The sequence below is a fragment of the Hypomesus transpacificus genome, chromosome 11 (genome assembly GCF_021917145.1).
Source record: "Hypomesus transpacificus isolate Combined female chromosome 11, fHypTra1, whole genome shotgun sequence".
NCBI lineage: Eukaryota > Metazoa > Chordata > Actinopteri > Osmeriformes > Osmeridae > Hypomesus > Hypomesus transpacificus.
Window position 1 is genome coordinate 2,419,733 of NC_061070.1, and position 27,903 is coordinate 2,447,635.

The following is a 27,903-nucleotide window of genomic DNA, read 5'->3' on the forward strand; positions in this document are numbered from 1 at the left end:
GTGTGTGTGTGGTGGTGTGGGGGTTTGTGTGTGTTTGTCTCACCTCTGTCTGTTATCCCCACAGCAAATTCCTCCTGACAGTCATATGGCAGATGCCCCCCCCCCCTCCCCCCCCTGCACACACACCACCACTTTCACCCCAGGCGGGAGAGAAAAGGAGGGAGGAGGGAGGAGAAAGAGGGGGTTGGTGGAGAGAGAGGGTGGGAAGGATGGAAGAGAGAGAGGTGTAGAGCGATGGACAGAGGGGTTTAGGGAGGGGAGGGGTATAGGAGAGAGAGGGAGATAAGGATGGATGGAGGAAGGAGAGAGGGATTGGGAGGGAAGGAGATAGGGAGGGATGGAGGAGACCGAGGGGGATAGGGAGGGAAGGAGATAGGGAGGGATGTGAAGTGTGAAAGAAGGGAGCTGACAGACTGGTCTGGAGAAAGAGGGAGGGGAAGAGAGAAAAGGAGTGAGGGAAATAAATAAATAAATAAAGAAAGGGAAAGAGAGAAGGGAGGGGTGAGGGTGGTAGAGAAAGGGAGGGAGGGAGATAAAGGAAGTTAGAGAGGCGACGTAAAGAAAGGAAGGAAGCCAGAGGGAGGAAGAGAGAAAAAAGGAAAGAGGGAGGGAAGGAAATAAGAAGGTAGGAAAGCATGGGCAGAGAGTCATGGATGCGGAGGAATGAAAAGGAGAAGTAAATTAAAGATGGAAAGGGAGAGTGACAGTTAAACAGAGAGAGAAGGAGAGAGAGAGAGAAAGGAAGAGGATTGGGAGCAGGGAGAGTGAGAGAGAAGGGAATGGGTGCAGGGAGCGAGTGAGAGAGGAAAAGGAAAGAGAGAGAGAGGGCAGGCATGGTTGAGCTGGCAGGTTGGGGATTTGCAGCTATCAGCAGGAGAAATCTGCACTGCAGAGACTTCCAAATGAGAGAGAACAGGAGAGGAGGAATGGGAGAGGATGGGAGAGGAGTGGAGAGGAGAGGACAGGAGAGGACAGGAGAGGAAAGAAATTGAACACCTCAGAAAGAAATATTTAAAGAGGGGGCACAGACTGAGAGGACCAGGGGAATCCCAGGTCTTATCTCCTCACCTGTTAGCTTCAGGACCAGATCATCATCTCCTCACCTGTTAGCTTCAGTCATGCCCTGTGCCAGAGCTGTGTTGGGTGTGTTTGATGTATACTCCGGGTCACCCACAGTGTGGCAGGCTTACTTCCTGTCTGTCTTTGATGCAGAGTGAAGTGGGAGAAGCTGTGTGGGGTCATGGATGTTTTGGAGAGAGAGAGAGAGAGAGAGAGACAGAGAGAGACAGAGAGAGACAGAGAGACAGAGAGAGAGACAGAGAGAGAGAGAGAGAGAGAGAGAGAGACAGAGAGAGAGAGAGAGAGAGAGAGAGAGAGAGAGAGAGAGAGAGAGAGAGAGAGAGAGAGAGAGAGAGAGAGGAAGAAGAGGAGAGGAGCAGAGTGGAGCGGTTGAGAGAGGAGCAGAGTGGAGCAGGGGAGAGAGGAGGAGGAGTGGAGAGGAGGATGGTGAGTGATGAAGAGAGGATGAGGAGGGGTGTCAGACTGGGACTGTGACTATCCCACTAGAGACTAGCTAGACTGAGACAGCAGGAACCAGGGGCTCACCGAGGACGTCTACAGAGCCTTTAACTGAGTCCAGCTTTCCTCTGCTGGAGGAGGAGGGGGGAGGGGGAGCGGGAGGGGGATCAATTGTATACAGATCTGAAGATGCCCTTGAGGTAGAGCAGAAATAGACAATATCAGATCGAGCAAGCACAATAGATCTCACTAAACTGCTGTGTGTGTGTGTGCCTGTGTGGGTGTTGGTGGTAGTGAGAAAGTACACACCAGGCTATTCGCTGTTCTTACCTCATACGGCATTTCATCTGTCTCCCAAACACTCACGCATACTTTCTCAGTGTTAAATACAATCTTTCTAGCTAGCCTGCTGGGCAAATTTGACGTTTTATTCATTTAGCAGAGGCCTGCATCCATGGCGACATGCAAACACACAGAAGAGCACGGCTCTAACATCTAACAGCCAAGGAACGCTCTGGGTTTCAACAGACGTAGTGTAAAAATAATGGGATGTCAACCCCTCACCTGTTGAAGGTGTGTGTAGTAACACTGGCTGGATTCAGCTGGCTCAGCACCTCATCTCCCCGTGCAGCATATATGAATGTTTAATTTAATTTATGTAGGAAGATTTCAGAAAAGGGCTTTGGATGAATACGAGTGGAGCGGTGTGTGCAGGGATGCTCTCAGGAAAAAACCTGACCTGTTCAATTTGGCCAGCTTTAGACTGGAAAGGGCTAGGCCAGGTTTAGACTGGAGAGGGCTAGGCCAGGTTTAGACTGGAGAGGACTAGGCCAGCTTTAGACTGGAAAGGGCTAGGCCAGCTTTAGACTGGAGAGGACTAGGCCAGCTTTAGACTGGAGAGGACTAGGTCAGCTTTAGACTGGAGAGGACTAGGTCAGCTTTAAACTGGAGAGGGTTAGGCCAGCTTTAGACTGAAGAGGGCTAGGTCAGCTTTAGACTGGAGAGGACTAGGCCAGCTTTAGACTGGAGAGTACTAGGTCAGCTTTAGACTGGAGAGGACTAGGTCAGCTTTAGACTGGAGAGGGTTAGGCCAGCTTTAGACTGGAGAGGGCTAGGTCAGCTTTAGACTGGAGAGGGTTAGGTCAGCTTTAGACTGAAGAGGGTTAGGCCAGCTTTAGACTGGAGAGGGCTAGGTCAGCTTTAGACTGGAGAGGACTAGGTCAGCTTTAGACTGAAGAGGGCTAGGCCAGGTTTAGACTGGCTGACGATGCAAATGTATGTGATCAACAAGGTCACACTGAGTAATAGTATCCATTAAGGACCCTCTTGGTGAACAGGGTGTTTAAGTACATGCCATGGGGTAGAGTCATCAACGTTCAGGTGTTTCTACCTTCAGGGTCTTCACACCTGGCCTGAAGACTCCTAGTCTGAGCCTACAGGGAATCCTAATCTGTTTATGTCATAACTTCCTGTGCACCCAGGGACTGCAGTGAGAATACAACTGTCAGACTTCACACTAGGAAGTCTGAAAGGGCGTAGCTCTGATAGGGTGTAGCTCTGTACCGGGCCTCCCTGTTTGCTGATAGGCTGACAAGCAGCCTCCCTTGGTGCTCATTGGCTGGCCGACAGCTTCCCTGCCTACTGACTGGCTGGCTGCCAGCATCCCTGGGAGTTGATTGGCTGGCTAGCGTCTGCGTGTGGGAGATAAGCCCATGCTGCAGTACGGAGCGCAGGCCAGACTCCCAGTATGAGGGACGGAGGCTCTGGAAGGACAAACTGGGCGGCTGGGATCACAGATGACCTTCAGTACCACGACACAGACAGCTCAGAATAGAGAAACCCAACTCCCTGTGTGATCTCTGTGTTAAAGTGTGTGTGTGTGTGTGTGTGTGTGTTATGGCCTGTGTGTGTATGTGCGTGTGTTTCCATTCCTCGTAATCACCTCCAGAGCCTGAGGGGTTTAGGTCTGTTTGTTAAAGACGACAAAGACAGCCTCAGTCAGACAGCTTGTGCTGCCAGACACACAGATGAACCTGTGATGACCTGTGTAACCTCCCTCTCACCCTCTCCACCATCGACTGCCCTGTCCACCAACCCTTCCCTGCTCCCTTCGCCCTCCCCTGCCCTCTACCACCCTGCCCTCCACCCTCCCCTGCTGCCCTCCAACCTGGACGCAATCTGGAAATTCAATTTGTTATGCCTTAGTACCAAGAAAGATGGAGAGATGAGAGAGAGGAAGGAAGGATGGAGGAATGAGCGAGGGGGAAGGAAAGATGGAGAGATGGGAGATGGAGGGATAGAGAGATGGAGGGAGGGGAAGGAAGGAGGGTTGAGGAGATGGAAATTTAAAGAGGGAAATGTAGAGGCCGAGAGCTGGAATGGAGGAAGAATGATGTGGCTGTGGATGATAGGACCCCTGTGGTCCTGTCGTTATCTAAGCTGAAAACACCATCAAGGAGATACCTCATCTTGCTGGGGGGGGGGGGACACACACACATACAGACCCACACACACACAGACACACACACAGACACACACACACAGACACACACACACACACACAGACCCACACACACACACAGACACACACACACACACACAGACACACACACAGGAATACACACTTGTCTTACTTAGTCTTACTACCAAACACATCAGATAAGAAATGTTGTTCAGTGTTGAATGATGATCCTCATGTTGTCCTGCTGGGCCTTATCTTACTGACAAGCTGACTGGCTGACTCGCTGACTGGCTGACTGGCTGACTGGCTGACTCGCTGACTGGCTGGCTGGCTGGCTGGCTGGCTGACTGGCTGACTGGCTGACTCACTGACTGGCTGGCTGGCTGACTGGCTGACTGGCTGGCTGGCTGGCTGACTGGCTGACTGGCTGACTGGCTGAATGGCTGGCTGGCTGACAAGCTGACTGGCTGGCTGGCTGGCTGACAAGCTGACTGGCTGGCTGGCTGGCTGGCTGGCTGGCTGGCTGGCTGACTGGCTGGCAGGCTGGCTGGCTTGCTGGCTGATTGGCTGGCTGGCTGATTGACAAGCTGACCTATTTGCTGTCTGTCTGACCTAATGTCTGAATTAGTAGGAATTAATTAGTTTTAGAACCAGTAGTAGAGCAGATCGTGCAAAAATGGTGAACATGCAGATGTAAAAATATATTTATAAATTATGTATATTTATTTTAAATAAATATTAACAATATTAACAAGTTACATTATGTATTGGATAAGACATATGATTTGTTTCAGTGAACAAAATGAATGGTCTAACTCAGAGAAAGACAGAAACTATCTTCGGGTCAAGCCAACAGAGTTGAGTCTAGTGATGCAATCTAAATACAGAATATGTAGACAATGATGAACTTCCTTTTTCAAATCATAAACATGGCTCACGCTAAGACAGGGAGAAGAGAGCGTCAGGTTGAAGCTACGTCTGATCAGTGTTGATCAACATGAGGTAGGGGCCTCTGTTCGTGTCCGAGGCTCATTTGAAGGTCTTTACAAAGGACGAATAAGCGGAGCTGGTTCATGCAGGAGACGCGAGACATAGCGCCTCACTAGCAACTCGTCATATCACACAGTCGGGGAACACCTTCTTAGCGGGCTATTAAATCAGGATATCGCCTGGACTGTTGTTTGAGGAAACTCAAGTTAGCAGTGTGTCTTGGCGAGATCCTTCGTCATGTAACACCAGTCCTGAAGCTGTTTACCATGCCATTATTGTGGCATGGCTAGACTCAAAGATGGATTGTTATTTTAGAGTTGAAGAGTTGATAAAGTTCAGAGCAATGGAGGAGTCCTGTGTCTGAGGTCAGGAGGTCAGGAGGTCAGAGAGAAATGGCGCCGTCCAAACTCTTCCACTTCCCTTTGCACCTACTGAAGGTGTGAATCGGTTCGTAAGAATGTTCATATTATTGTTCTCAACATCTTTGTATAGTTACAAAATATAGTACAATAATTGTTTTATAATTGAGGCTTCATGTAGATACCAAGGATGACTAGGGTTGGGTATCGTTTGGGTTTTTACGATACCGGTGCCACATCGATACTTTTAAAACGATTGCGGTGCCTAAACGGTGCCTGAATACCTGAATACCTCAACCAAGTTCTTTTTTTTGCCACAAAATAATAAATAAATAAATACATGTATAAAATATGTGAGATGACAATATGTGCCTTGCTGATAGCAAGCACACTACAGTTATATTAATGGTATTAGATTTAAAGGAAGATGAATAGTATGTGTAAGATAGGGAATGGCACAGGGTTTGAACTGTTTTCTATTTGTGGAAAAATCTGGTCATTTTTTAATATAATCTGTCTGTGTGTGTCTAACTGTCTGTATGTTTCTTCCCGTGTGTGTCTTCTTGTGTGTCTGTGTGTGTGTGCGTATACCTGTGTGTGTGTGTGTGTGCGTGTACTTGTGTGTGTGTGTACCTGTGTGTGTGTGTGTGTGTGTGTACCTGTGTGTGTGTGTGCGTGTACTTGTGTGTGTGTGTACCTGTGTGTGTGTGTGTGTGTACCTGTGTCCACCCCAGGAGAAGACAGGCCTAGGGAGAGCGTGGTCGGCACGTCAGAAGGCCAGCCGGCGGCAGGCGCGCCAGGGGTGGAGTCAGCCACGGGGAGGCGGAGACTGCGCTGCTGCGTCCGGGTGACGGCGCTGCAGGTGCGCAAGGCGCTGTGGGGCGTTGCCATGGTGATATGCGTGTGCTCGTCGTGGGCGGGAGCCACCCAGCTGGCCAAGCTGACGTTCCGGCGGTTCGATGCTCCGTTCACCCTCACCTGGTTCGCCACCACCTGGAACAGCCTGTTCTTCCCCTTGTACTACGCCGGACACGTCTGCAAGAGCAGCGAGAAGCAGACGCCCAGACAGAGACTCAGGTGAGCAGGACAGGACCCAGACAGAGACTCAGGTGAGCAGGACAGGACCCAGACAGAGACTCAGGTGAGCAGGACAGGACCCAGACAGAGACTCAGGTGAGCAGGACAGGACCCAGACAGAGACTCAGGTGAACAGGACAGGACCCAGACACCCAGACAGAGACTCAGGTGAGCAGGACAGGACCCAGACACCCAGACAGAGACTCAGGTGAGCAGGACAGGACCCAGACACCCAGACAGAGACTCAGGTGAGCAGGACAGGACCCAGACACCCAGACAGAAACTCAGGTGAGCAGGACAGGACCCAGACAGAGACTCAGTTGAACAGGACAGGACCCAGACACCCAGACAGAGACTCAGGTGAGCAGGACAGGACCCAGACAGAGACTCAGGTGAGCAGGACAGGACCCAGACACCCAGATAGAGACTCAGGTGAGCAGGACAGGACCCAGACAGAGACTCAGGTGAACAGGACAGGACCCAGACACCCAGACAGAGACTCAGGTGAGCAGGACAGGACCCAGACACCCAGACAGAGACTCAGGTGAGCAGGACAGGACCCAGACACCCAGACAGAGACTCAGGTGAGCAGGACAGGACCCAGACACCCAGACAGAGACTCAGCTGAGCAGGACAGGACCCAGACAGAGACTCAGGTGAGCAGGACAGGACCCAGACACCCAGATAGAGACTCAGGTGAGCAGGACAGGACCCAGACACCCAGACAGAGACTCAGGTGAACAGGACAGGACCCAGACAGAGACTCAGGTGAACAGGACAGGACCCAGACACCCAGACAGAGACTCAGGTGAGCAGGACAGGACCCAGACACCCAGACAGAGACTCAGGTGAGCAGGACAGGACCCAGACACCCAGACAGAGACTCAGGTGAGCAGGACAGGACCCAGACACCCAGACAGAGACTCAGGTGAGCAGGACAGGACCCAGACACCCAGACAGAGACTCAGCTGAGCAGGACAGGACCCAGACACAAAGACAGAGACTCAGGTGAGCAGGACAGGACCCAGACAGAGACTCAGTTGAACAGGACAGGACCCAGACACCCAGACAGAGACTCAGGTGAGCAGGACAGGACCCAGACACCCAGACAGAGACTCAGGTGAACAGGACAGGACCCAGACAGAGACTCAGGTGAACAGGACAGGACCCAGACACCCAGACAGAGACTCAGGTGAGCAGGACAGGACCCAGACACCCAGACAGAGACTCAGGTGAGCAGGACAGGACCCAGACACCCAGACAGAGACTCAGGTGAACAGGACAGGACCCAGACACCCAGACAGAGACTCAGGTGAGCAGGACAGGACCCAGACACCCAGACAGAGACTCAGGTGAACAGGACAGAACCCAGACACCCAGACAGAGATTTGGGGTGTGCTTGATTAGTGTCACCTGTTAAGGCCAGGGCTGTGCAGGAGTGATGAGAGGCCGTGTGAATGTCCTTGTGTGACAGACAGATGTTCCAGACCAGATCAACTCAGAGAACCAGGAGACTGTTTCACAGAGCTTTTGAAAGTTTCTCTTCAAAGTGTATGACTGAGAAAATCGAGAAAAAAAATTTTCTGCGGCGTCACCACTTCGGTTGCGATGGAAAAACGGCCTACTGGCTGGGGGAAGGGCGGGGGGGGGAAGGTGGGGGGGAGGAGGAAGGGGTGGAGGGTGGGGGGGAGGAGGAAGGGGTGGAGGGTGGGGGGGTTGGTGCACTTCTGTTGGAGAAATTCCTTATATCAGCAACCTACTGGGGGGTGAGTGGGAGGAAGAGAGAAGAGAATAGTCGAAGGATGAGGGAGGATGACAGAGGCATAGAGTGAGGATGAGGGGAGGGAGGGACGGAGGGAGAGAGGAAAGGAGGGAGGAAAGGAGGGAGGAAAGGAGGGAGGGAGGAAGCTGTGAAGAGGGGAACGAAGGAGGGAGGGGGGAAGAGAGAAGAGAATAGTCAGAGGATGAGAGAGGAGTGAGGATGAGGGGAGGGAGGGAGGGAGAGAGAGAGGAAAAGAGGGAGGAAATGAGGGAGGAAATGAGGGAGGAAAGGAGGGATGGAGGAAGCTGTGAAGAGGGGAAGGAAGGAGGGAGGGGGGAAGAGAGAAGAGAATAGTCAAAGGATGAGGGAGGATGACAGAGGCATAGAGTGAGGATGAGGGGAGGGAGGGAGGAAAGGAGGGAGGGAGGAAAGGAGGGAGGAAAGGAGGGAGGGAGGAAGCTGTGAAGAGGGGAAGGAAGGAGGGAGGGGGGAAGAGAGAAGAGAATAGTCAGAGGATGAGAGAGGAGTGAGGATGAGGGGAGGGAGGGAGGGAGGGAGGGAGAGAGAGAGGAAAAGAGGGAGGAAAGGAGGGAGGAAATGAGGGAGGAAAGGAGGGAGGGAGGAAGCTGTGAAGAGGGGAAGGAAGGAGGGAGGGGGGAAGAGAGAAGAGAATAGTCAAAGGATGAGGGAGGATGACAGAGGCATAGAGTGAGGATGAGGGGAGGGAGGGAGGGAGGAAGGGAGGGAGGAAATGAGGGAGGAAAGGAGGGAGGGAGGAAGCTGTGAAAAGAGGGGAAGGAAGGAGGGAGGGAGGAAGAGAGAAGAGAATAGTCAAAGGATGAGGGAGGATGACAGAGGCATAGAGTGAGGATGAGGGGAGGGAGGGAGGGAGGAAAGGAGGGAAGAAAGGAGGAAAGGAGGGAGGGAGGATGCTGTGAAGAGGGGAAGGAGGGGGGGAGGGAGGATGTTGTGAAGAGGGGAAGGAGGGGGGGAGGGAGGATGTTGTGAAGAGGGGAAGGAGGGAGGATGTTGTGAAGAGGGGAAGGAGGGAGGGAGGATGTTGTGAAGAGGGGATTGCCTCTAGTTAAGATGCTCCTCACGCTCCTCACTGTACTGATCTGCTCTGAAGACTGCTGGGATATGGGACTCCCTCTCTGCCCTGCACTCCCCTCCCTCTCTCCCCTGCACTCCCCTCCCTCTCTCCCCTGCACTCCCCTCTCTCTCTCTACTGCACCCCTCTCTCTCTCTACTGCACCCCTCTCTCTCTCCCCTGCACTCCCCTCTCTCTCTTCTCTCTCTCTACTGCACCCCACTTTCTCTCTCTCTCCTCTGCACTCCCCTTGATTAACTTGTCAAGTCTGCAGTCTCAACAGCTCATGTTTTCCCAAATAGGTGAGTGAGTTTGAAAGCCCTGTGGCTGATGGACTCCTCTCTTTCCCCTGCCTCCCTCCCTCCGTTCCACTAGCCACCAGCTCATCGGATGTTTTACACACAGTTGTTTAAGTACTGGAGTCATTTTCCTCCTAGTAGCCAACACGCCCAGGGAGACAACAGCCCAGCGCTAAGCCCTGCAACCACAACAACTGTACACACACACACACTACTGTCCAACATGGCGTCTTCCCAAAGCTGACCGCAAAAATAAAAGGAGAATTGAACTACTTTAATAACTAACACGTTGTCTCCTTTGGTTGCATTCTTGCCATATGTTGCAAAGGGCTGAGGAATCACAGTTGAAATGTCCAAATGCTTGGGTCTACAAGAACTGTGGACATGTTTCAGTCTGGATGGGAGATGCATTAGGCATGTTGTACTTGTGCAGGCTTTCAGTGGTGCTGTAAGACGTCACACCTGCCCCGCTGCAACAGCCGGGTGGGATTCATTTAGGCTTGCATCTCTCTGTCTCTCTCTGTCTCTCTCTGTCTCTCTCTGTCTCTCTCTGTCTCTGTCTCTCTCTCTCTCTCTCAATTCACAGCACATACAATCCGTTGGCCTTGCCTGTCCAGGTAGGGGTGTTCAGCGGAGGGTCAGTCAGCAGAGAGCTTCCTGTTTAAAAGGCAGCTCAGTGGAGCGGGCACTGGTCTCCTCCAAAGGGAGCACTCACACACACACACACAGGCGTCAAACCCACCAAAGCCGTACATGCAGCAGCAGGAGAAATCCACCCCTCTCCCCCACCCTCTCCCCCACCCTCTCCTCCACCCTTTCCCCCACCCCCCTCCCCCACCCTCTCCCCCCCTTCTCTCCCCACCCTCTCCCCCGACCCCCTTCCCCACCCCTCTCCCCCACCCTCTCTCCCACCCCTCTCCCCCACCCTCCCCCCCCTCCTCTTTCTCTTCTTTCCCCCTCTCTCTTTTCTTTCTCCTCTCTCCTGCTCTTCTTTTCCCGCGCTCCCTCTCTTCTTCTCCTCTCTGATCCCTCTTTCTCTATCTCTCTCTCTTTCCCTCTCTCTCTCGTTGTGCGTCCTGCATACTAAACACTCAAATCTCCCTTTGTACTCAGTCTATGGATCCACTGTGGCCGTCCTGAGGACATAAGAGGCAGACGAAAAAACAACTTGACAAATTGCCCCTCCTCTCCTCTCCTCTCCTCTCTCTCCTTCCTCTCCTCTCCTCTCCTCTCCTCTCCTCTCCTCTCCTCTCCTCCTCTCCTCTCCTCTCCTCTCCTCTCCTCTCCTCTCCTCTCCTCTCCTCTCCTCTCCTCTCCTCTCCTCTCCTCTCCTCTCCTCTCCTCTCCTCTCTCTCCCCTCCCCCTGCCCCTTCCCCCCCTCCCCTCCCCTCCCCTCCTCTCCTCTCCTCTCCCCTCCCCTCTCTCCTCTCCTCTCCTTGCTGCAGTTCTGTGTGTAAGCAGCTGACTCTGTGGTGTATATCCACCCCACATACCATTCAGTCCCAACAAACAAAACAGGCCAGGGGAGAATAACGCTCATGGCACTAGTCCAGACTACAGTGTACGTTTGATTAAATACATACTTCCTCCCCTCACACACACACCTCATCCAGACTCCATCCACACACACACCTCTCTCCCGAAGCTAACACACTCTCCGGTCTTGTTGTGCCGTTATGGAGTGGGAGCCAGGTTCGATGATGAAGCGAGGCAGGATGTGACCCCGTCTCTGCTTCCTGGCTGGCCTGTATGAACAGCTCACCATCCTGGCAGGTTGAAAGCTTACTCAGCACTCTGGAGCTAAACAAAACAAGCCCCTCACACACACACACACACACACACACACAGTCCCCTCCCACATACACACACAGTGGGTTGGTCCCAGGTCCAACCACTCTGCTGAATCGTCCTCTAGCTTCAGCTCCTGCTTCTGATCAGTCAGCACAGCTCAGGTACAGGCTAGAGAGGGTGGAGGGAAGCACAGCTCAGGTACAGGCTAGAGAGGGTGGAGGGAAGCACAGCTCAGGTACAGGCTAGAGAGGGTGGAGGGAAGCACAGCTCAGGTACAGGCTGGAGAGGGTGGAGGGAAGCACAGCTCAGGTACAGGCTGGAGAGGGTGGAGGGAAGCACAGCTCAGGTACAGGCTGGAGAGGGTGGAGGGAAGCACAGCTCAGGTACAAGCTGGAGAGGGTGGAGGGAAGCACAGCTCAGGTACAGGCTGGAGAGGGTGGAGGGAAGCACAGCTCAGGTACAGGCTGGAGAGGGTGGAGGGAAGCACAGCTCAGGTACAGGCTGGAGAGGGTGGAGGGAAGCACAGCTCAGGTACAGGCTGGAGAGGGTGGAGGGAAGCACAGCTCAGGTACAAGCTGGAGAGGGTGGAGGGAAGCACAGCTCAGGTACAGGCTGGAGAGGGTGGAGGGAAGCACAGCTCAGGTACAGGCTAGAGAGGGTGGAGGGAAGCACAGCTCAGGTACAGGCTAGAGAGGGTGGAGGGAAGCACAGCTCAGGTACAAGCTGGAGAGGGTGGAGGGAAGCACAGCTCAGGTACAAGCTGGAGAGGGTGGAGGGAAGCACAGCTCAGGTACAGGCTGGAGAGGGTGGAGGGAAGCACAGCTCAGGTACAGGCTAGAGAGGGTGGAGGGAAGCACAGCTCAGGTACAGGCTGGAGAGGGTGGAGGGAAGCACAGCTCAGGTACAGGCTGGAGAGGGTGGAGGGAAGCACAGCTCAGGTACAGGCTGGAGAGGGTGGAGGGAAGCACAGCTCAGGTACAGGCTGGAGAGGGTGGAGGGAAGCACAGCTCAGGTACAGGCTGGAGAGGGTGGAGGGAAGCACAGCTCAGGTACAGGCTGGACACATGCTTTAGCAGTGAGATCAACAGATAACTAACATAACATTACCTGACCAACGTAGATCAAACTGGAAACTTGACCTCATGCTGCCCCCGGTTTCCATGACAGCTGGTGCGTGTGTTTCCAAGGTGACTGCTGCTGTCGGTGCTGTGTGGGCGGGGTCTCGTGCTTGTGGAGTGCTGGAGCTGTCCTCTGCTGCTGGGTCCCGATGCCCTCCTCCTCACCTGCACACACACGGTCTGGAAACTGTAACATGCTTGTGAGATGACAGGATGTTGTTATAAAAACCTTGTTCTGTGTGTGTGTGTATGTATGTGGGTGTATGTGTGTGTATGAGTGTGTGTGTATGCGTGTGTGTACATGCTTGTGCGTGTGTGTGTGTCTGCAGGGAGTGTTGTCGTTTCTTCAGTGATGAAGGTCTAACAGCGAAGGTGTTCTTCACCAAGGTGGCTCCATTCGGCCTGCTGTGGATCCTCACCAACTACCTGTACCTGCAGGTGTGCTTCTCTGTGTGTTTGATCGTATATGTGGAACAGTATGTGTGTGTGTGGGTGTAACATAGTGTGTGTAACATTGAGTGTGTGTGCAACAGTGTGCATATGTGTAACAGTGCATGTGTGTGTAACAATGCGTGTGTAACAGTGTGTGTAACAGTGTGTGTAACAGTGTGTAACAATGTGTGTGTAACCATGTCTGTGTGAGTGTGTGTGTGTGAGTGTGTAACAGTGTGTGTGTAAGTGTGTGTAACAGTGTGTGTAACAGTGTGTGTGTGCCTGCAGGCCCTGAGGAAGATCAACACCACAGACGTGTCGGCTCTGTTCTGCTGCAACAAGGCCTTCGTGTTCCTGCTGTCCTGGATCGTGCTGCGAGACCGCTTCATGGGGGTGAGGGTGAGTCTCGCTGCCAGTGTGCATGTGTGTGCGTGTGCATGTGTGCGTGTGCATGTGTGTGTGTGCAGACAGAAAAGGACAGATGTAGAAAGATATAAAGATGGAGCAGTAGTTTTGTACAGGCTAGTATGTGTGTATGTGTGTACGTGTGTATGTGTGTACGTGTGTTTGTGTGTGTGTGTGTATGTGTGTTTGTGTGTGTGTGTGTGTGTATGTGTGTGTGTGTGTGTCTAACATGGTTAAATAAGAAGAAAGAGATAACATCTAGAGCCATCGCTGGTTAAATAGAGTGCCTTTGTACCTCAGTCCCAGGAGACGGGCCTATTGATGTAGAGCCCAACTGTGCATGGGTTTGTGTGTGTGTGTGTGTGTGTGTGTGTGTGTATGTGTGTGTCTGTGTGTGTAGTTCTGGTTTACCTGGAGAACCTCATCTCTGCAGTGTTGCTTTCTGATCTGTAGCTACTCTCAACTGTATTACTGTCTTACCTCCCTCTCTCTCTACCCCTGCCTCTCTCTCAATCCCCCCTTCCCTCTCTACCCCTGCCTCTCTCTCAATCCCCCCCTCCCTCTCTACCCCTGCCTCTCTCTCAATCCCCCCCTCCCTCTCTACCCCTGCCTCTCTCTCAATACCCCCCTCCCTCTCTACCCCTGCCTCTCTCAATCCCCCCCTCCCTCTCTACCCCTCGCTCTCTTTCCCTCTCCCACCTTCACTCTGTCTCTCCCATCCTCTCTCCCTTCCTCCCTCCCTCTTTCCCTCTCTTTCTTTCTCTCTTATCCTGCCCTACTCAGCAATCCCCTCTACCTCTCTCCTCTGGTGATGGGATTGCAGTGTTTAGGAGTCTGCAGCAGCCATGCTGGGGTCTAGGGTGTCTTCCTATCATGTGAAGATGAAGAGAGGGAAGAGAAGGGGGAAGGAGAATAGAGCAGAGAGATTAAGAGAGCAGAGGGGAGAGTGGGTGTAAAAGTGTGCCTGTGAAAAGGTCCTGGGCCTAATGTTGATCCTAGCCCTGGTCCCAAATCTGATTCTAGCCCTGGTCCTAGTCTTGTTCCTTAATCTAGTCCTGGTCCAAGCACTGGTCCTGGACCTAGTCCTGGTTCCTGGCCCAGGTTCTGGCCCTAGCACTGGTCTTAGTCCTGGTACTGGTCCTAGCCTGATCATTGTCCTGCTCCTAGTCTTAGCACTAGCCCTGCTTCTGGTCCTTGGTCCAAGTCCTGGTCCTAACCTTGGTTCTAGTTGTATTATCTGGCCCTATCCCTAGCTCTGCTCCTGTTCCTGGTTCCCTACCCACGTCTGCTACTTTGGGTGCTGATGGGGCACCCAGAGTAGCAGAGCTAAATGGAGGTCTGTGACTCAGAGTCCCAAAGAGACAGCACTACCAGCCTGAATGACAGCCTGCTATTGGCACTGCACACACACACACACACACACACATAGATTGTACTAACTTGTACATACTCACTCTCAGATACACACAGACTTACAGACATAAATACAAATACACACAGACATTGATATAGCTACCGACACACACACACATACACACACACACACATAGATATAGACACACATACACAGATACACACCCACAAATAGATATAGACACACACAGACACACACACACACATACACAAACACACACACACATAGATATAGACACACACATACACACACACACACACACACACACACACACACACATAGATATAGACACACACAGACACACACACAAACACACACACACAAGAAGACCTTTTTCCCTGGGCTCCCTGGGCTCTGTTCAGGCGTGAAAACACTGAGGTTGTTCATCTTCCTGACACCCCCTAATGCAGCTAATCCACTCTGCTACACACGCTGGGGCACACACACAGAGACACACACACACACAGAGACACACACACACAGAGACACACACACACACAGAGACACACACACACACACACACAGAGACACACACACACAGAGAGACACACACACACACACACAGAGACACACACACACAGAGACACACACACAAACACAGAGACACACACACACACAGAGACACAAACACACACACAGACACACACAGAGACACACACACAGATACACACACACACAGATATACATTTACACACTTAAACACGGACACTTACACACGGCTGGTAGGTTCTGTTTAACAGACGGTCTGGGAATATCATGTTGTACTAAACAAAGGTTGTTCAATGAACAGGAGTAAATACAATGTCTCACAAAAAGGCCTCCTGTGGGAAGTGTGTGTTTGTGTGTTGGAATCTAAAGACAATCAACGCTTTTCTAGCTTTCGGCCATCAGTCGGGCTCTGTGATAACAGAGCAGTCTAGTATCTGGACGTGAGCCTCCTTCTGTGTTTAATATCCCATCCTCCCCCTGTACAGATTGTGGCGGCCATCTTGGCAATCGCTGGCATTGTGATGATGACGTACGCAGACGGCTTCCACAGTCACTCTGTCATCGGGATCACTCTGGTGGTGGCCTCAGCCTCAATGTCAGCCCTCTACAAGGTACAGCACATACACGGCTCAAAACCAAATCTGTACAAGGCACAGTAAACACATGGCTCAATACCAGATCTCTTCAAGGTACAGCACACACACGGCTCAATACCAGATATCTACAAAACACAGAACACACATGGCTCAATACTAGATCTCTTCAAGGTACAGCACACACATGGCTAAATACCAGATCTCTACAAAACACAGCACACACACGGCTCAATACCAGATCTCTACAAGGCACAGCAGCCTCTACTCTAGATTTCTTTAAAGTTGGCCCCTAGAAGCAGCTCAGTGTGCAGAGAGGATCAGCTGTCCTCTGTCAGGGCCTGTACATGCAGCATGAGTTACAGCAGCAAAGGCAGAGCTAGCATGAGTAGCATTGCTTTAACAACAGCAGAGGCAGACCTAGCATGAGTAAAATGCTTTTACAACAGCAGAGGCAGACCTAGCATGAGTAAAATGCTTTTACAACAGCAGAGGCAGAACTAGCATGAGTAGAATGCTCTTACAGCAGCATGAAAGGCAGAGCTAGCATGAGTAGCATGCTTTTGCAACAGCAGAGGCAGAACTAGCATGAGTAGCATGCTTTTACAGCAGCAGAGCAGAGCTAGCATGAGTAGCATGCTTTTACAGCAGCATGAGAGGCAGAGCTAGCATGAGTAGCATGCTCTTACAGCAGCATGAGAGGCAGAGCTAGCATGAGAAGCATGCTTTTACAACAGCAGAGGCAGAGCTAGCATGAGTAGCATGCTTTTACAGCAGCAGAGGCAGAGCTAGCATGAGTAGCATGCTTTTACAGCAGCATGAGAGGCAGAGCTAGCATAAGTAGCATGCTCTTACAGCAGCATGAGAGGCAGAGCTAGCATGAGTAGCATGCTCTTACAGCAGCATGAGAGGCAGAGCTAGCATGAGTAGAGCTAGCATCCTCTCCACAGCTCTTTGGCATACACCTTCGAACTTTGAGGATTATGACTCATCGATCCCTCCCTCCCTCTATCTCTCTCTACCCGCCTCCCTCCCCTCCCTCCCTCCAGGTGCTCTTCAAGCTAGTGCTGGGCAGCGCTAAGTTCGGGGAGGCGGCTCTCTTCCTGTCCATCGTGGGCGGGGCTAACTTCCTCCTTCTCAGCTTCATCCCTGTCATCCTGTACTTTAGCCAGATGGAGAACTTTGGCTCCCCGGACCACATCCCCTGGGCTCACCTGTGTGGAGTGGCCGGCCTGCTGCTTGGTGAGGAGGAGGGTGGGGGGGTGGGGGTGGTGGTGGGGGTGGTGGGGGTGGTAGGGGTGGTGGGGGTGGTGAGGGTGGTGAGGGTGGTAGGGGTGGTGGGGGTGGTGGGGGTGGTGGGGGTGGTGAGGGTGGTAGGGGTGGTGGGGGTGGTGAGGGTGGTAGGGGTGGTGGGGGTGGTGGTGGTGGTAGGGGTGGTGGGGGTGGTGAGGGTGGTGAGGGTGGTAGGGGTGGTGGGGGTGGTGGGGGTGGTGGGGGTGGTGGGGGTGGTGAGGGTGGTGGGGGTGGTGGGGGTGGTGGGGGTGGTGGGGTGGGGGGGTGGTGGTGGGGGTTGTGGGGGTGGTGAGGGTGGTAGGGGTGGTGAGGGTGGTAGGGGTGGTGGGGGTGGTGGGGGTGGTAGGGGTGGTGGGGGTGGTGAGGGTGGTGGGGGTGGTGGGGGTGGTGAGGGTGGTAGGGGTGGTGAGGGTGGTAGGGGTGGTGGGGGTGGTGGGGGTGGTGGGGGTGGTGAGGGTGGTAGGGGTGGTGGGGGTGGTGAGGGTGGTGGGGGTGGTGGGGGTGGTAGGGGTGGTGGGGGGGTGGGGGTGGGGGTGGTGGGGGTGGTGAGGGTGGTGGGGGTGGTGAGGGTGGTGGGGGTGGTGGGGGTGGTGAGGGTGGTGGGGGTGGTGAGGGTGGTAGGGGTGGTGAGGGTGGTAGGGGTGGTGGGGGTGGTGAGGGTGGTGGGGGTGGTAGGGGTGGTGAGGGTGGTAGGGGTGGTGGGGGTGGTGGGGGTGGTGGGGGTGGTGAGGGTGGTAGGGGTGGTGGGGGTGGTGAGGGTGGTGGGGGTGGTGGGGGTGGTGAGGGTGGTGGGGGTGGTAGGGGTGGTGGGGGTGGTGGTGGGGGTTGTGGGGGTGGTGGGGGTGGTGAGGGTGGTAGGGGTGGTGGGGGTGGTGGGGGTGGTGGGGGTGGTGAGGGTGGTAGGGGTGGTGGGGGTGGTGGGGGTGGTGAGGGTGGTGGGGGTGGTGGGGGTGGTGAGGGTGGTGGGGGTGGTGGGGGTGGGGGGGTGGTGGTGGGGGTTGTGGGGGTGGTGAGGGTGGTAGGGGTGGTGGGGGTGGTGAGGGTGGTAGGGGTGGTGGGGGTGGTGAGGGTGGTGGGGGTGGTGGGGGTGGTGGGGGTGGTGAGGGTGGTGGGGGTGGTGGGGGTGGTGGGGGTGGTGGGGGTGGTGAGGGTGGTGAGGGTGGTGAGGGTGGTGGGGGTGGTGAGGGTGGTGGGGGTGGTGGGGGTGGTGAGGGTGGTGGGGGTGGTGGGGGTGGTGGGGGTGGTGAGGGTGGTAGGGGTGGTGGGGGTGGTGGGGGTGGTGAGGGTGGTGGGGGTGGTGAGGGTGGTAGGGGTGGTGGGGGTGGTGAGGGTGGTGGGGGTGGTGAGGGTGGTGAGGGTGGTGGGGGTGGTGGGGGTGGTGAGGGTGGTGGGGGTGGTGGGGGTGGTGGGGGTGGTGAGGGTGGTAGGGGTGGTGGGGGTGGTGAGGGTGGTAGGGGTGGTGGGGGTGGTGGGGGTGGTGAGGGTGGTGGGGGTGGTGGGGGTGGTGAGGGTGGTAGGGGTGGTGGGGGTGGTGAGGGTGGTAGGGGTGGTGATGATGATAAGGATGATGATGGTGATTGTGATGAAGATAGTAATGATGATGATGATAGTTATGGTAAAGATGATGGTGAGGATGATGTCGGATAATGATGAAGGCGATGGTGTTTAGAGTTTGGCTCTTTTTTCCCCCAGCGTTCAACCTCCTGGTGAACTTTGGCATTGCTGTGACGTCCCCCACACTTATCTCTCTAGGCATCGTGCTCAGCGTGCCTGTCAACGCCAGTAAGTTTCTGGGGGGGTGGATGGTGGGGGGGGGTGAGTGTGTGTGTCAGTATAGTGTGTGTTTCAGTATAATGTGTGTTTCAATATGGTGTGTGTTTCAATATGGTGTGTGTTTCAATATAGTGTGTGTGTGTGTCAGTATAGTGTGTGTTTCAGTATGGTGTGTGTTTCAGTATAGTGTGTGTTTCAGTATAGTGTGTTTCAGTATGGTGTGTGTTTCAATATAGTGTGTGTGTGTCAATATAGTGTGTGTTTCAGTATAGTGTGTTTCAGTATGGTGTGTGTTTCAATAGTGTGTGTGTGTGTGTCAGTAAAGTGGGTGTTTCAGTATAGTGTGTGTTTCAGTATGGTGTGTGTTTCAGCATAGTGTGTGTTTCAGTATAGTGTGTGTTTCAGTATAGTGTGTTTCAGTATGGTGTGTGTTTCAATATAGTGTGTGTGTGTTTCAGTATAGTGTGTGTTTCAGTATAGTGTGTGTGTTTTAGTAAGGTGTGTGTTTCAGTATAGTGTGTGTTTTAAAGTGTGTTTCAGTATGGTGTGTGTTTCACTATGGTGTGTGTTTCAGTATGGTGTGTGTTTCAGTATAGTGTGTGTGTTTTACTATGGTGTGTGTTTCAGTATGGTGTGTGTTTCAGTATAGTGTGTGTGTTTTACTATGGTGTGTGTTTCAGTATAGTGTGTGTTTCAGCATGGTGTGTGTTTCAGCGGGGGGTGTTGTGTGTTTCAGTGGTGGACCTCTACACCTGTGAGATCAACTTCAACACAGTGCGGCTGATCGCGGTGTTCATCATCTGCCTGGGTTTCCTGATGCTGCTGCTCCCTGAGGACTGGGACCACTGCTTCATCCAGCTGCACACACGCCTGCGCCGGCGTGATGAGCCAGCAGAGGGCGCAGGAGAGACCGGGACCGGGACAGGGCTGACCTGGAGCCGGAGGGCTCGAACCTCCATGTCCACGTTTACACACTGACACACACACTGACACACTGACAAACACACACTGACACACACACTGACACACACACACTGACACACACACTGACACACTGACGCACACACTGACACACACACTGACACACTGACACACACACACACTGACACACACACGCACACACACACTGACACAAACGCACACACATACTGACACACACATACTGACACACACACACTGACACACACACACTGACACACACACACTGACATACACATGTGACTGAGACAAACACTCACAGACATTACTGACACACGCACACATTCTTGACACACACACTCACACGCACACATTGACACACACACACTGACAAACACTCACTGACACACATGTGACTGAGACAAACACTTACAGACATTACTAATGCACGCACACACATTCTTGACACAAACACATACACACGACTGATACACACACATGCACGCACTCTCAAACGTGACAGACAAAGACACACAGCAGAAACAGACAGTACACACACCAACACACAGCAGAAACAGACAGTACACACACCAACACACAGCAGAAACAGACAGTACACACAGCAGAAACAGACAGTACACACACCAACACACAGCAGATACAGACAGTACACACACCAACACACAGCAGATACAGACAGTACGTTAGTTGTCTGGACACTTGATTGCCATGACCTGCATGGTCATCCTCTGCCTGGAGCCCCGCCCCTGTTCACTCGCTTCCTTTTTTTGGACCAATCATATTCATTTATCCACCCAAGGCTGTTGATTGACAGCAGTGTCAGTTTTGGTTTATCAGAGATTTATATGGGCTAAAATAGTTGAGGTCAAGTAGGGTTAGGTAAAGGTAAGTAGGGTCAGGTATGGACAGGTATGGTCAAGCAGGAGGAGGGTAGAAGAGAGAAGAGAGGAGAAAAGAGGGGAAGAGAGTAGAAGAAAGAAAAGAAGAGGAAAAGAGGAGAGAAATGAATATAGGAGGAAAGAAGAAAAGAGAGGAGAGTAGAAGATAGGAGGAGAGAGAAGGGAAGAGAGGAGGAGAGAAGAGAGAAGATGAGAAAGGAGAGGAAGGTGTGAAAGGAGCTGTCTGTACATCTGAGGATCAATCTGAACTCTCATTGGCTAGGAAGAAGAAAGCCAGGATGTCTAGGACCAGGCTGATTGGTGTCCTGCTGGGCCAATGACAATGCCCGCGGCTCAGTCACATGACCTAGTCACGCAGCCTCTCCGATCGATATCCTCTTCTGGTCTGCCCTGGAAGCATCCTGGGTCTGACATGAAGGGATTTCCTACAACTGAATAGAACTACACTTTGACCGTAAGCAGCTATGTTAGGTTAGAGACTTCTTCATGGGAGGAAGGAAGGATTTTTCTCAGAGATTTTTTAAATAGGCCCCCTGAACCTTTAATCACTTCTTCCCCCTTCCCAAAATAACTCTACCTAGCTACCCACCAGCCTGTTCTTAGGACACACACCACCCGATTGTACCTCTGGCCAGTCATCTGTCAGATGAAACACAACCAGTCCTCACATCACTTTTCAACTACCGTAATAGAAACGGCAACAACGATCCTTTTGATTGCCATTCCCAAGGTCACTGAAGAAGCAGCTAGATGCAGCATTACAGTTTTACAGATAAACATGATAGTCTGTTGTGTACTGTCTGTAAGACAATGGTGGTGGGTACATACATTGAGGGTTATGGGCTAACCTGGCAACCCTTCCTTTAAATGGTGGACAGATGTATTATTTTCTTGACATTTGGAATTATAGAGTGAACAAAGTGACATTAAGTGAATACAGGAAATAGGTCTCCAGGCTGTTACTAAGGACCTGGTTTGAGTTGACAGCTGAGCGGTGATTGGCTGAGCCGTGCCGTAGTCAGTCATCATCATCGTTATGTTTCCATTAATCACATTTCTGAGGCAAGTTAACGAGCAGGAGGAGGCCAAGGGGCTCACGACCGACACAGTGCCCTGAGGAAGGGGAGGGGGACGGGGGGTGGAGACAGAACCTCTGCCTTGTGGTGAATGTATGACCATAGCTCCACCATGCCCGCTCCTGGCTTCCTGTACGACGGAGGCTACGCTCAGACTCTACAGGAGCAGGCTGGACGCGGCCGCAGGCACTCAGCAAACCAACCTGCTGTCCTCGGAACTCGTGGTTCATCTTATTACCAGACATTTTGATATCTTTGCATCTGTGGACGTCTAGAGATCTACGTACAGAATGACAGTAGGGAGGAGTCAGTTTATCAGTCAACTAGTCAGTCAACCAGAGAATTAGTCAACCAGTCAGTCAGCCAACCAGTCAGTCAGTCAGCTATCCGAAAGTAAGGTCAGTCAGTCAGTCAGTCAGTTGTCCATAAGTAAGCTAGTCAGCCAGTCAGTCAGTCCACCTCACTGCCTTGTCTTTGGTTTGCAATAGGAACAATACATGAGCACTGTTTCCTATTGTCATTCTTTATAATGACAATAAATAATAATATTGTATTCCTCTGGGATTATCGCTAGACATAAACGTAAACCTTTGTAAGGAATGATGATGATTTTTACTCTTAAATGCAACATATGATGATCACATTTGGGGAGAGAAACTACATTGGTGTGTAGGTAAATGTTGGGATGGTTTATTGGAGCTGTAGTCGTTGTCTTCAGGTGTAATCACATGTACTCTATAAAAAACTCCTTTTGAATATACCTCAGAGTGGACTCTGTCTCAATTATTGTTCATATTCACTATAAAGCATGTTACAGTTTAAATAATCTAAGTACCTCACCGTTTCACTCCATTCGACAGTATTCAAAAGCCTCCCAACATACAGTCAAGCACTGAGGAATTTCAGAAGAGAGACTTTTTGTCCCCACGTTCAAATCGCTGAAACCATCATCGTTTCCAGAGCAGCTCATCTGGAGACCAGCTACCCGGGAGACTGACAGATATGAAACGCCTGTACGAGAATAGCCATGAGAATAGCCCTGCTTCAACCCTCCTGACAGGCTCCTCCTACTGGCCTGTCTGTCTTTCTGTCTTTCCCTTCCTTCCTTCCTTCCTTCCTTCCTTCCTTCCTTCCTTGCTTCCTTCCTTCCTTCCTTCCTTCCTTCCTTGCTTGCTTCCTTCCTTCGAGAACCTACTGATGTCAGCATACAGTATCAGTCAAGGCTAGCAGGCCGGAGCGCTAGCCAACGTCGTGCTCCACCCTCACGGTGATCTGTCCGTAGAAGAAGGTGGCCTGCCTCTCGCTCGTGGCAGCCGAGAAGGGCAGCCGGCTGCCCTCTGGTGTCCTGGAGGGGACCTCCAGGCCCCCCGACCAACGGGAGGAGGAGGGGGCGGAGGAGGAGGGAGGGGAGCTGGCAGGGAGGAAGTGGCGACACAGAGAGCCCTCGGGGAAGCTGGAGTTGAGGGTGAAGACGGAGTGGGAGCAGAAGGGGGGCGGCTCCCCAGAGGAGGCGGGGTCAGGGGGGAGGGTGTGTGTCACGGTGCTCCTCTGCCCCCTTCCCTTGCCCCTGTCTCCCCCCTGTCCTCCCCCTACTCCTCCTCCCCCCCTCCCGGCCCCCCACCCCAGCCGAGCCCCTATCTTCTGCCTCAGGCACCACAGCGCCCCCTGGAAGCGCTTGCTGAGCAGCGCGTACAGCAGGGGATTGATGTCCGAGTTCAGCAGCACCAGCCAATAGGAGAAGGTGACCGCCGAGGGCGGGACCAGGCTGGACTTACACGATAGGGCGGTCTCCGTGGCCTGCACCAGAGCCACGCCCATGTAAGGGGTCCAGCACAGGAAGAAGGCGGAGATGACCAGGAAGAGGCGCAGCACCCCGTGATGGTGCTGGTTCTGGAGGGGCTGGGGGACGCTCTGGGCCAGGAAGGACAGCAGCCGACTAGGGGGCGTCGTGCTGGACGAGGCCGGGGGCGCCTGGGGGTTAGCGGGACTAGTGGAGGCAGCATCGGAGGCAGCCTGGCCGGCCAGCTTGGAGTCTGAGGCAGCCCCGCCTCCATGGATCTCTGACACAAAGCGCCCAGACAGGTGGTACACCAGCGTAGCGGGGGAGGAGGAGGAGGAGGAGGAAGAGAAGGGGGAGGAGGGGTCGCCACGGCTGCGCTGCAGCTGCTCCTCCAGGGTGTGGATCCGGCGGGCGTGGCCCCGGGCCACCCTCACGATGTGGACGTAGCAGAAGAGGATGACGGCGGCGGGCAGCAGGAAGGAGAGGAACGCCACGAAGGCCGTGTAGCTGGGGCTGTTGGCCCAGTTCACCGCACAGCTGGAAGCACAACGACGACAACGCCCTCAGCACAACACACAGGGGGAATCGAACCTGCGGCCTCTTGATCTTTAGGCAAAGGGTCTAACCAGGGGCGCCGCTAAAATAAATACCCCCCCCTCCCCTATTTTGGTTGTCTTTCTCACTCAACTAATTTTTTATCCAAGCCTTTTGAGGGGTCCTCCCCCGCATTGGGGCCCTGGGTAGACACTGCCACATTTCCCCACCTTCGATGCCCCCGGCTCTAACCACTAAGCTGTACCTGTACATGGGCGCCACGTACTCCACGGAGCTCCAGCCCAGCAGGGGGGGCAGGCTGGTGAGCAGCGCCTGCAGCCAGATCCACAGCACCACGCTGCAGCTCCTCCACAGCGTGCAGCGCGCGCCGTAGCGCAGGCAGTCCACGATGGAGCAATAGCGGTCCAGGGCGATGGCCGCCAGCGTCAGCACGGAGGCCGTGCAGTACACAGAGGCTGTGTAGCCCACGTACAGGCACAGTGTCTGGCGCAGAGCACAGGGGGCAGGACGGAGGGAGGAGGACTTAGTACACGATACCTTACACACAGATGATGAAAGGTTGCAGAAAAGCCACAGTGAGGATGTTAAGTTTACGATGAAAAGTCTAGAATGACTACTAGAGGGCCCAATAGCACAATAATGACTTATTTCCCCCACAACATATTTCACACAAATATGAGTACATATGTTATTATTTTCGCATATTTTACATATCTTTCAGTCAAATATTGTTGTTAAAACGGACCAACGAATCCAAAAGATGCATGCCGACGGCTAAACGGACTCACTGTAACGTCCACCCAGCCGTTATTCATGATGGAGACAGCTACGAACGGCATTACACCGACACCCACGAGCAGGTCGCTGATGGCGAGGTTAGTGATGAGCACGGACGTCACGGAGTGGAAGTTCTTGGTGGCTGCCACAATCCCGATGACCAGAATATTACCTACGCACGCACGCACGCACACACACACACACAGGCAGGTGGCAGGAGCGCACTCACACACGGGGAGGTGGACAGCTAGACCACCTCCACACCCCCCCGCTCCCTACCTGAATGAATAGTAGAGCTTCTAAACACGCAGCACGTCGAAAAGAAAATCTATAAATCTGCTCAAATGCTTGTCAGCTACATTTAGACTAGAGTAATATTGTTGTCAATTACTTTCTAAAACCAAATAATTGAAGAAAGGTGGTTTTCGATAGAGGTATACCGTCAGCGCGTGTGGTACTGACCTGCCACCGCACCCAGACACATGACAACCATCAGGACCTCCAGGAACAGCTTGACTCGGGGGGGCAAGTTCACCTGCCCTGTCGCCGGCTCCGCAGTTACGGTGGCATTCCACACCGACACTCGTAAATTTACCGGGAGAGGGTCGTCGGAATTGGACCATGCACCATCCTGGTAGTAGTGCGTCATGCTCTGGAAACCTGCGCGCTGAGGTTACCTAGATACACTTTCTAAGTTGTTCCCAGATAGACTGTGCGAACTAACACAATCGATTAATCTACATCTTATATAAAAATAAAAACTACTTTCTAAACAATCAAGAAAGATCTCAGTCTCTAACTTTCTTTCCCATAATCCAAAAAGTGCGAAACGCAGACAGAAGAATTTGCAGTAAATGCTTATTTGCAGGCAGCAGGTTAATTCTTCCGATGTGATTTTAAGGCTGACCTCGATTTACCATACACTGCTCCGCTAACTGTCCGGTCCCGGCCGCTCATCGTCTCCTAGACAACTCAGTGCACCTGCCTCCGTTCCTCTGAGTGAGGGCTGGGCGTGGCATTCCAAGCACTTGCAGCATATCCGGATAATAACTCTCACAATGACTGTGTATTTATTCAGTAAACTTGACATGTAAAGACAACAACTCAGGTCTTTCCAAAAGTTTTATTAAAAAGAAAAGAAAACAATTGATCACTCAATATAACCAGCAAGAAGTCCAAGCGGCTAACACAAGTTAAACAAACATTGTGTGTGTGTTGAGCAGAGACAGGCACTTGTCTTCCATCACTCTGGGAAACTAGGACGCAGTGAAATCCTGTCACGTTTCTGTATCTAGACACGAATATGGAGCAGCGGGTCTGGCGGAGTACAAATAATTATATTCAGACGCAATACTCCCGTCAGACTAATCTTTGAAGAAGAACTGAATATGCTGCATCTGTCACAGGAGAATAGGGTCAAAAGGACTATTCAGATAATTTGACAGCATGATGAGTTGACAGCTGGCCTTAAAGTACCCTCTGTTCAAAGATGGAACAGGAAGTGGGCTATCGAAACACTGTTACATCCTCAAGACCACACATTGTGGACAAGAAACACATGCGCGCACACACACACACAGACCTTAAAACACATAGAAATATGCTGCTGTAAATTTGGTAGGGTCTGTCTTTTGGCAACTCGGGTCAAATAGCACTAAAACATTAGCCTGGAGGTTGTGTGTCTGACCAGGCTGCAGGTGGCAGGGACCCTACAGGTCCAGTACCACACACACACACACACACACACCACCACACTCACACCAACCACAGGAACAGCCCTCTGATCACCAAGGTCAGTCATCTGACACGACCACGCCCCCCATCCTCACAGAGCCTTGCTGGGGTGGCAGCCCCCTGGCCCTGCCCCCGGGGGAGGGGCCCCCGGCGGGGGGGCCCGGTGCTGGCGGGTGTACTCCCACACCAGCAGGGCGGCGCTGACGTGCACGTTGAGGGAGCGCACCACGCCCTGCTGAGGGATCTCCACGCACACGTCCAGCAGCTGCAGCAGGGGCGCAGGGATGCCCTCCCGCTCGTTCCTTGGGGAGAGGAGGAGACACTTCACTGTGTTGGACACATCATCTGTACACAAACATGCATCCAGTCACCGCAGTCAACTCTGGGGAGGGGGAGGGGGAGGAGGGGGAGTAGATAAGCAGGGGTGAGTACAGCTCTGTGGCAGAGGACATGAAGGAGGGGAGAAGTGAGATCATCCTGATCTCATGGTTACAGATCAGGGGTGTTGCAGTGAAAGAGTAAAGCACAGGTACTTTCACTGAATGACTGACACACCCACCCACACGTTTGTGTTCATAAACACATCACCAAAGCACCAACCCCAAAACACATGCTAATATTTGCTTAATCTAGCTGCATCATACAAAGGACTGATCTGCCTCACACACACACACACACACACACACAATACAATCTATGAGCCCTGTGCTGGTGTGCGAGCGTCAGAGGAAGGGCTGTATTGACTGTGTAGCCTGGCGGGGAGATCGTGGACTGACTCTCCCCTCAGGAAGTGTTCCTGGTCCAGCCTGGAGCAGAGGACAGAGACCCCCCAGAGCCTGGAGGTTGTTACACTCTGCTCCCTCTCTGGGGAGGGGGAGTAATGCTGTGGTTGATTTCCTGGCCCTCCCCAAGGGTGAACCAATTAGAGCACAGCATGCCTGGACAAGCCTTCTCAGGGACAGAACGATGGGGAAGAGAAGGCAGAAAAGTGGGAGATCAGAGGAGAGAGAAAGGACGAGGAGACATGAGAGGAGGAGATGAGAGGAGGAGAAGAGAGGAGTAAGAGAGGAGGAGAGGAGTATAGAGCAGAGCCCATCAGGGGAGAGGACAGGAGAGTAGAAGAGAGGAGGAGAGATAGTGTATCCTGGCCCAGAGGAACAGTTAGTCAATTAGCAGGTTTCCAGTAAAGAGCGGTGTCAGCTCTCTGTCACCCTCAAGAGACTGCATTACTGCACCTGTGTGTGTACAGCTGGGTTAGCAAGCATGTGTACATTTACAT

At 52.9% G+C, this 27,903-nt stretch overlaps 3 protein-coding genes across 4 annotated transcripts in view; 1 reads left to right on the forward strand and 2 right to left on the reverse strand.

Moving 5' to 3' along the window:
- The window catches only part of slc35f3b (solute carrier family 35 member F3b), a 30,320-nt gene extending 10,435 nt beyond the window's left edge, over positions 1-19,885 (forward strand). The window contains exons 2-8 of the mRNA XM_047029598.1: positions 6,063-6,405; positions 12,795-12,903; positions 13,186-13,296; positions 15,691-15,816; positions 16,848-17,040; positions 18,784-18,873; positions 19,601-19,885. Of these exons, the coding sequence (XP_046885554.1) occupies positions 6,063-6,405; positions 12,795-12,903; positions 13,186-13,296; positions 15,691-15,816; positions 16,848-17,040; positions 18,784-18,873; positions 19,601-19,842 (1,214 nt within the window). The 3' untranslated portion in view covers positions 19,843-19,885. The remainder of the gene's footprint in view (positions 1-6,062; positions 6,406-12,794; positions 12,904-13,185; positions 13,297-15,690; positions 15,817-16,847; positions 17,041-18,783; positions 18,874-19,600) is intronic.
- Positions 19,886-23,017: 3,132 nt separating this feature from the next.
- On the reverse strand, positions 23,018-25,539 carry LOC124473678 (beta-3 adrenergic receptor). The gene is made up of 7 exons (XM_047029310.1): positions 25,353-25,539; positions 24,902-25,062; positions 24,358-24,596; positions 23,926-24,095; positions 23,687-23,838; positions 23,400-23,575; positions 23,018-23,231 (listed from the first exon to the last, which is right to left on the reverse strand). Exons 1-7 carry the CDS (start codon positions 25,537-25,539, stop codon positions 23,018-23,020), a joined length of 1,299 nt encoding a protein of 432 aa, XP_046885266.1.
- A 455-nt stretch (positions 25,540-25,994) lies between these two features.
- Positions 25,995-27,903, reverse strand: part of tarbp1 (TAR (HIV-1) RNA binding protein 1) — a 32,037-nt gene continuing 30,128 nt past the window's right edge. For both annotated transcript variants that reach the window (XM_047028796.1, XM_047028795.1), the window contains exon 29: positions 25,995-26,926. In XM_047028796.1, the coding sequence (XP_046884752.1) occupies positions 26,716-26,926 (211 nt within the window). In that variant the 3' untranslated portion in view covers positions 25,995-26,715. The remainder of the gene's footprint in view (positions 26,927-27,903) is intronic.

What these genes read in the sequence shown, in the direction of transcription:
- LOC124473678 (XM_047029310.1), bottom strand. Translation starts at nt 25,539, where the DNA reads ATGACGCACTACTACCAGGATGGTGCATGGTCCAATTCCGACGACCCT. An exon ending in TACGTGGCGCCCATGTACAG is followed by an intron (nt 24,096 to 24,357) that starts GTACAGCTTAGT and finishes TTGTGCTTCCAG; the next exon opens with CTGTGCGGTGAACTGGGCCA. An exon ending in GCAGCTGCAGCGCAGCCGTG is followed by an intron (nt 23,839 to 23,925) that starts GCGACCCCTCCT and finishes GCTTTGTGTCAG; the next exon opens with AGATCCATGGAGGCGGGGCT.